This window comes from Myotis brandtii, unplaced genomic scaffold (genome assembly GCF_000412655.1).
Source record: "Myotis brandtii unplaced genomic scaffold, ASM41265v1 scaffold419, whole genome shotgun sequence".
In the NCBI taxonomy this organism is placed as follows: Eukaryota; Metazoa; Chordata; class Mammalia; order Chiroptera; family Vespertilionidae; genus Myotis; species Myotis brandtii.
Genome location: NW_005366075.1, coordinates 1886303 through 1895303, shown reverse-complemented (window position 1 = coordinate 1895303; position 9001 = coordinate 1886303). Strand labels below are relative to the sequence as shown.

Below are 9001 nucleotides of genomic sequence, written 5' to 3'. Positions count from 1 at the left end.
CGTGCGGGCGGGCGGGGCCGGAGAGCGGAGTCCCAGTGCCCACGGGCGGCTCTGCTCCGCACCTTGACCGGGTTTCACAGGCCCGGACCTTCCGAGAGCCCAGCCACACCTCACCAAGTCCCCCTCCCTCGGTGCTGGACGGCCTGGCCACTGCTTGCTCCCGCGGGACAGCCCGCGAAGCTGTGCTGCGTGAAACTTCAACCCAGTGCTTCCAGGTGCACCCATGAGCTGAACAAGTGAACACGTTTAAATATGTATCTAGATGTTCAGTAATCATGTCAGTCCTGAGCGGATAAGCTCATTTGTATTGTGTGATCTTTCTCAACCGACCAGCGTGTTCATGGACAGCTGGGGAAAACAATGGCAAGTTCCCATGATTACTGTCTTGGATTGAGTGTATGCTAAACCAGCAGATTTGCGGTTCCTTGAACCTTCTTGTAAGGACTAGAAAAACCTGTTTAATTCTGCTGTCACAGGAGCAGCGTCGAAAGCTGTGAATTCAGACCCAGCTCCACTGTAGTGGCTGTCCCTCCTGGGCCAGTCCCACAGTTAACAGTTTTCTCAGATGCAAAAGCTGGGTAATTACAACCCTGTAAGTTGCCTCCCAGAGCTTCGCAGGACCTGTCATAAGTGAGGCTCTTTGTAAACTATACTTGCTACAGACTGTAAATCAGCATTTGATAAAGAGCACAAGGAGATGCCAGAGCATCATCAGCCTTCTTATAATACTTGAGAAAGTGGAGACCCAAATGAGCTGGGCTGGTTATACCTGCCACATACTTGCTGAGCAGCACCTACTATGCGCCAAGCAGTCGCAGGCACCAGGGAAGCAGCTGTGAACAACACAAAGCCTCTGCTGGGAGGTCCCAGTCAGTAGTGGAGACAGAAAATAAACAAGTGGGTGCACGAATCAGCAAGACGGTTCCAGGTGTGAACTGCGAGTGCCCGGGTGGAGGGGTTGGTGCTGCAGCATTCCAGACAGCGTGGAAGGTGTGGAGGGGGCTTGGGCGTGGCCTGCTGTGGGAACAGAGAGAGGGCGCTGTGGCTGGAGCTGAATGAGCAAGTGGGAGGAGGAGAGATGTCTGGGAGGCCCGCAGAGAAGGCAGGATCAGATCCTTCATTCAATAATATTTATGAAGCACCTGTTTTGTGCCAGGCACTGTTCTAGGCACTTGGGATACAGAAGTGAATAAAGCAGATCAACATCCCAAGTGTCATAGAGCATACATCCATCCTCCCAGAGCTTACATGGAGCTTTCTAGTGAATCCTATATAATAAAAGCCTAATATGCTACGTGTCCCGGTCGTCTGATCATCCATTCAACCAATCAAAGTGTTATATGCTAATGATATGCTAAGGCTGCTCAACTGCTCACTATGATGTCCACTGACCACCAGGGTGCAGACATTCGACTGGTTGACCAGTCGCTATGACGCCCAGTGACCACCACAGGGCAGATGCTCTGACCAGTAGGTTAGCTTACTGCTGGGGTCTGGCCAATAGGGACTGAGCGAGATGGACCGGACATGCCCTGGAGTCCTCCTGCGGTCCCTCTCCGGCTGGCCAACCTCCCGCGTCCCTCCCTGTCCCTGATTGTGCATTGGTGGGGTCCCTCAGTCTCCCTGCATCCTCTGGCAATCCAGGACCCCTCGGGGGATGTCAAAGAGCCAATTTTGGCCTGATCCCGCAGTTTTGGCCGAGGGACCCCACTGGTGCACGAATTCGTGCACTGGGCCTCTAATTAAGAAATAAACTGCTAGAATTTATGTCATGGCAGATGTGGCTGTGCAGTCAAGAGGAAAAAAATCAGGCAGGAAACGGAATGAGGTAGGGAGTGTGGGCATGGGAAATCACTCTGTCTTGTTGCAGTCAGTGAAGCCTCACCAAGGAAGTGACATTTGAGCCAAGACCTAAGTGAGACGAGTAAGGAGTTTGGGTGGGAATGAATGGTACTAGATGGGTCCCAGGGTTGGTGGGTTGTGTAGGGCCTTTGCGGCCACCGTGGGGGCTCTGAGCTGGTTGGGAGCCACTGGGAGGAGCAGAGGAATAGCAGGGTCTAAATCACTCTGCCTGCTGTGTTGAGATCAGATATTGGGGGACAAGGGTAGAAGCAGGGAGACCTTCAAACCAAACAAATTATTTTAATTGTAGTCTGAATGCAATTGCAAGTCCCTGGGAAGGTTTTACAAAGGGAATGCTATGACATAACTTGTGTTTTTAAGATTTCTTTGGCTGGTGGGTGGGTGGAGAAGTAATGATATTGGGAGCAGGGAGAAGAGCTAGGAAGCAACTGCAGTATTCTAGATAATTCTAAGAGATTGCTTGGACTGGGGTAGGGTTAGCCTGGGTTATGGGAGGAGCAATAGATTTTGGGTATTTTTTGGTGGGCCTATGGCTGTTGATACTGCTACCAGGTCTCTCCCAGAGTTGCAGCGTGCTTGCTGGTGTCCGTGGGAAACAGACCCCGCTTTGAAGAAATCAGAATGGCCCAATGCCTAAACCTGGGTCATCCAACACATGCAGTGGAAGCCAATGAAAAAGAACACGTGAGCACCCAGGGTACAACACGAGAGAACACGTTCGTGGGCGTGTTTGGGAGTGGTTGGGCGTTGTGCCAGACGACACGAGAAGCTCAGCCCCACTTTCTGAACCCGAGTGAGCAGGTGTACTTTCTGGCCCGGTAGTCAGTGCCTCCAACACGGGCCTTCTTGTTGGAAGAGGGAGCAGTAAGCACGGCGGGAGCGCTTGGAAGGTGAAGGGCAGTGCCCAGCCAGGAAGAGGATTACGGGAGACAGCCCATGCTCCCGCCTTTGCATCTTTAGCATTTCGAGTTCCACGATTGAAGGAGAAACTAGAGTTTTTGTCTCAGTGACACAAAACCCTTGTAACCCTCCTATGTAATCGGTTCACGTTTCTGTAATGTAGTGTGTTATGAAATGGGAGAACCCTGTTCAAATAACAGTGTTCATTCTCTCTTCTCAACATGCTTCAGGAGCAGGTTTGAGGGGAGGAGGGTTGGTGTGATTTGGTTACGGCAATAACCATAGATATCTGATCTGAGCATTAGCTGCTCGGGCGATGTCCTGTTGTAGGTTGGACGGAAAGATGACCTTAGTCCTCACCTTCTTCACAGGTCATGGGGCTGTAGCTCAGGGGACATTTTTTCTCTGATTTTGAGCAGTTTGTGGTTGGGGTACAAGGCGGATGGTGGTCTTAGTTATTTGTTTTAGTTATTTTATTTGGTTTTAGTTCAACATCATGCTATCTTTTCCCGGTTGGACAGAGGTCGTTGGCGGCCTGGAACTGTCAGCCGGTGCTGGGATGAGCGGGGAAAGCAAGGCTTTCAGATTCATGGTGGCTGTGCAGGTAGTCAGCTGTTTGTTGCCGTTTTAATGCTTATTCTTTATAACATGAAAACGTAGAAATGATGCTTTAAAAACACAGAGCGAAATGGCATCCAGCTCCCAAGCACGGCTGTGTGTTTCCTCTTTCTGCCTCCCAGGCGTGGGGCTCACCCAGCAGCGGGTCCCACGCCCGCCCGGTGATGTGTCACTCGGAGAGGTTTCTATACCAGCATCGCCCGTGGGGGAATGGGAAGTCTGCGGTAAGGAACGAAACCAGTTCTCAATTTTCTCAGAACTCGGATGAAAACGTGCCTCTCCGGAAGACGCTGCTCCCTCGGCACCGGGATGGAGGATGGAGCCAGGGGCCAGGGCGCGGAGGGGCCGGTGGCTCCCCCTCCCGCCCCTGCACAGGCTCCCTAGCGACTCCTCTCCCTGCTTTCCTGCTCCCCGTGATGGGACCCGAGCCCCGTGACTCAGAGTGGAGAGGCCTGGTCACCCTCTGGCTGCACGTGCAGCATCCAGAGCCATGGCGGCTGGTCTCCTGCCCATGCCGTTTGGCTCCCAGGGCCTCGTGCTCCAGCCGCCAGCGGTCCACGGGGCCAGCCCTGGAAGCCACGTGACTGCCGTCAGGCCCCCACCTGGGCTGTCGTGTCCAGCACCGCCGCCTCCTTTCATCTGCCTCCTTCCTTCAGAGCTTGAGCAGCTCTGACTGTCCCGAGAGAAAAACCACTGGGCTGGTGGGTTTGACGCTGAATTGTTGACCAGGAACCTCAAACAGCTCTCCTTGTCCCAGAAATGGCTCTTTCAGGCTTTGCTCTTGATGTGACACCTCCACACCCCTATCCTCCTCCTGCTCTTTAGATGGATGGATTGAAGACAGAAGCATAGATTGAATTACTTTTTATATAAACGGGTCCACACTATAAGTGTCACATATTTACTCATCTATAATAATAAAAGTGTAACGTGCTAATTAGACCGGATGTCCTTCTGGATGAAGCCAGGACTGTGAGGGAAGCCCAGGTCCCGGGTGCCAGAGGGAAGCTGGTGCCGGCAGACGGGGGAAGGAAGGCCTACTCTTGCACGAATTTCATGCATGGGGCCTCTAGTTTATTTATAAATAGTTTTCCTGAATCCAAAAAGGAGTTGGGAAGGGGACTTTCACTTAATTACTTAATTTTTTTGAGAATCACCTACATCCTCCCCATCACTGTTTATGATGAAAAGTTTTAAGCATACAGAAAAATGGAAAGCAAAGTACAATGAACACCCATATGCACACCACTGAGATGCAAGGGTTAACATGTTGCCATTTGCATTTTTTCCTCAGAACCATTGAAAGTAAGTTGCAAACATCATGATATTCACTCTGAAATACTTCAACAGGCCTCTCCTGAAATGTGGATATTCTTCTACATAGTTATCATTTTTTTCTGTTAAATTTAGCAGCAATTTCCAAAAATAATCTAATACCAACTTTATACTTATGCCTATTGTCCCCAAGAAGTTTTTATAGTTGTTTTTATGAAGTTTTTAAGTTGATTGGAATGAAAATCCAGTCCAGCTTCATGCACTGCATTGAGCTATGTCTTCAGTTTATTTCCATCTGGAAAAGGGCCTCATTCCACCCCTTGGCCAGCTGTGTGTAAAATGCCCCATGGTCTGGATTTCCTGAGTTATTTCCGTAAGTCTCACTGAGTTTATTTTCCTCTATTCCCTCCCTGGAAGTTAGATCTAAAGACTTGATTACATGCAGATTAAACATTCTTGGCAACACGACTTCATTGCTGACCCTGTGAACTTCCTGTTACATCTTATCAGGGTTGTCTCCCATTAATCATGCTGCCTGCATTTGAAGTCTTAATTAAGGTGGAGAATGCAAGTTGCATGTTAGTATGAAATTTACTTCTAACTGATTTGAATGGAGAAAAGAGAAAGTTCAACTAAAAGAATTGTTGACTTTCAAGTATATATTTCTTCACTACAAGAGTTAATATTTCTTATAAGATCCCTCTAAGATTTAGAGGTCATGAAAAACATTAAGAAGTTGAAGTGATTATGTTTACTTTATAAGCACGTTTCAATTTTTGATAATATGTATAAACTCTCTGCTGTGAAAGATGACTCCTGTACACTTCTCCCTCCAACCCCTCCTCTAAAACTTCTTTATAATGTAGCATCCGGTGCTGTAATTATAATCCCACAGTTGTCTGACTCTGTTCTGTTTAGATGGATACAGTGGTCAGTAACTTTACCACAATGTCTCCGTTCCAGGGTTCTTTATGTTGATTTGACTCCTGATGGGTGCATTCCCTTGTCAGGTAGTTTTTTTATGGAGAGTTCATGGCTGCTGTGTTAATCATGTTCAGCATTCTTAACAGATTTTTCTGCAACAGGTGTGCCTTTAGATCTGAAGACTCAGTTTATTTATTTTCTTTATGCCATAGAAATGACTTTCTTTTATCTTTAAACTAGTGGCCCGGTACACAAAATTCATGCACATTAAAAGGGAATTAATTAGAGGAAATATTTTAATATTGCTATTTGCCTTTTCTCTATAATAGAAGTGTCAGAGATAAAAGAAAATTAATAAGATGTATATGAAAATCTCCCTCCTGTCAGAGTCTGGGGCATGCCATGGGACCCAGAGTCAAGTCCCTCCCCACCCGCGTGCGCCTCGAAATCACACAAGACCCAGACCCGGCCAGCCCTACCCCCATCAAGCCCCGGCAGGCAGGGGATACAGTCTCAGGTCCCCCGTCAAGCCCTGCCGGGCGGAGGGCACAGCCTCAGGTTCCCCGGCACAGCCTCTGATCCCCTGGCCCAGTGCCGGGGCGGGGGGCGCGGCTTGAGGTCCCCCACCTCGGCCCGGCACCACCCAGCCTCAGGTCCCTGCTGATCTTAGCCTTTTATTATTATGATCATTTTCTCTTTTTATTCAGTTCTTTACACCAGGCTCAGCAATTAGCCCTGCATGGGTGTTTGTCTGTCGTTCATATCTATTTATCTTTGAGTTTGTCCTTTCCTCTGCACTCACTCTGATTACTCCCAGTGCTGGTGATTCAGGTTCAGCATGGTCATTTAGTTCCGGGTCATTTCTAAATTATTCATGTGGCAGCTATGTTTGTTTGGTCCTCAGTTGTTTTCCCCCTATGGTGTGAGGTGGGGGTCAGGTTGGTTTCCATAGATCTGTACATTCCCTTTTTATCTCACTTGATTGTTTTATCTTCTCAATTTGAAGTCTTGTTTTGTTGACATCACCTTTTTTTGTTGTTGTTAATCCTCACCTGAGGATATTTTTTCCATTGCTTTTCAGAGTTTGGGGGCAGGGGGAGAGAAACATCGATGTGAGAGAGACACATTGACTGGTTGCCTCCTGCACACACACTGCCGTGGGGTGGGTAGGTGGGGGGAGGGGAGAGTGAACCTGCGACCCAGGTCCGTGCCCTTGACTGGGAATCAAACCCTCGACCCTTCTATGTGTAGGCTGGTGCTCCAACCAGTGAGCCACACCAGCCAGGGCGTCATCATTTTCTTATTAAGGTGTTCTTTAGCTGGAAGCAATTATGAGGAGTTCCTTCTCTGCATGTGTTATATTTTCTTCTAGGCTGGGCTCTTCGTCTCCCTCCTGAAAGCCTTTCGTTGTTGTTGTTTTACTGTTTGTTTATATTGTTGTCTTTTATTTTGTTTGCTGTCCCAGGTTGTAATCTGCAGGAGGCAGACTCTGCGATTGGGGGGAAGTATCTGATGGCACTCTGGGATTCACTCCAGCGCAGGGGCTGAGGGAAGCAGGGTTAGGCAGAGGGAGGGGCGGGGCTGTGCTGTGCTCACAACAAAGCTGATCCCACTCTGACAGAGTTGTCCTGAGTTGGGGCGAGAGGCCGTAGTCTTTCTACCTCTGCACAGACCAGCGGTTGGAATGCAGGCTGCTCTCAGAGAGGGCGTGTGCCATGGGCAAGGCAGCATTTTTCACCCAAGGGTGCATGTGGGCTCCTAGGGAATGAAGCTGCAGTTCAGAAGAGGGTAGATATCTGGTTGGCACTAAACCCAGCGTCCATCCGTTAGAGTCCATTTTATTCTCACGTGGTACTGTCCAGATATTTTTCTGATTTTTCATTCTCTTCTTACCTGTCTGAAATAGGTGTGTTTCCTTCTGATAGGCAGATCGAGGGCTGAGGTGGTTTGTTTTTTTTTAATTTCCCCCTATGTTCGTAGGTTGAGAGAAGGACTGGGAGCCAGTGAAGGGTCGGACAGTGGGTGAGCCCGGTGAGGTGGTGGGCTGCCTTCAGGATGGTGTGAGGTGGGGGTCAGGGTTATGCATCTACATTACCCAGAGCCATTTGTGGAAAAACATCTTCTCCCCATTGCTCTGCACTGCCACCTTTGTCACGAATCAGTCTATGTCTGTGTCTGCCCATCTCTGTTCTCTTCCATTGGCCTATTGGACTGTCCTTGTCCAGATAGCACCCGTCTCATTTCTTGTAAGTTTACGATGGATGCTGACGTCCAGTAGAGTCATTTCTTCTTCAGGATTACCTTGGGCAACCTTTGTGCTCCTTGCCTTTCTATTCAGCTTCAGGATCAGCGTGTCAGTTCCCACAGAGCACCTGCTGGTGTTTGTGCAGAGATCGCATGGATGTGTGGCTCAGGGTGGGTACGATGGGCCTTGCTACAGGTGGGTTTCCGATCTGAGAGCGTTATTTAGGGCTTCTTTATTTTTCAAAATATTGACTTAGAGTTTTCTATGTAGAGGTGTTTCTTGGAAATATTATATTAGTTTTATACCTGGGTATATTATTAAAAAGAAAAACCATCCAAAACAATGTAATGAATCACCATGTAGCCATCACTCAGTTTCAACAGCTTTGTTGCATTTATATCTCTCCTTCGCTCAATCCCACCATTTCCTCCCAGCTTATTTGGAAGCAAATTTAAAAATATATTGCCCTAGCCTGTTTGGCTCAGTGGATAGAGTGTCGGCCTGCAGACTGAAGGGTTCTGGGTTCGATTCCGGCCAAGGGCACATGCCTGGGTTGTGGGCTCGATCCCCAGTAGAGGGTGTGCAGGAGGCAGCCAATCAATGATTCTCTCTCATCATTGATGTTTCTCTCTTTCTCTCTCTCTCTCTCTCTCCTTCTTCCTTCCTCTCTGAAATCAATAAAATATATTTAAATACATATATATATGTATATATATATACCATTATAGGCATTTCAATATGTATTTCTAAGACATAAGAAGGACTCTTGTTTAAAAAAAATAAACATCGCCCAAGGCGACGTTGCTTCTGGTCTTGAAGCTGCCGGACCTACTCCGCACCGCGGAGGAGGCATGCGGGCCACGCCCACGCGGGCCAGCTCAGCTCTGATACCCGGAGGCATGGAGACTTCCGAGGGGTGGACCACTGGTCATTCACGCCGAGCAGCCCAGCTGAGCGGACGGAGAGCCAGGGGTGGGCAAGGCCCAGCAGGCCGGGGCCAGGGGCTGACCAGGAGGACCTGGCGGCAGAAGGCACCGAAAAGCCTCAGGTCGTCGTGGACTATGAGAGCGGACGGGCCGGTCCTACCAGGCTCTGGGCAAGACGGAGAGCCTCGGCCTCAAGCTCTGCGGGAAGGACAGGGGATGCCGATGGAGAAGGGGCCGAGGGCAAAGTGAA

At 49.1% G+C, this 9001-nt stretch overlaps 1 protein-coding gene across 2 annotated transcripts in view; it reads left to right on the top strand.

The window, feature by feature from the left end:
- Positions 1 to 5169: 5169 nt before the first annotated feature.
- Positions 5170 to 9001, top strand: part of SLC35D2 (solute carrier family 35 (UDP-GlcNAc/UDP-glucose transporter), member D2) — a 47128-nt gene continuing 43296 nt past the window's right edge. For both annotated transcript variants that reach the window (XM_014545694.1, XM_014545693.1), the window contains exon 1: positions 5170 to 5234. In XM_014545694.1, coding sequence (XP_014401180.1) covers positions 5185 to 5234 — 50 coding nt within the window. In that variant the 5' untranslated portion in view covers positions 5170 to 5184. The remainder of the gene's footprint in view (positions 5235 to 9001) is intronic.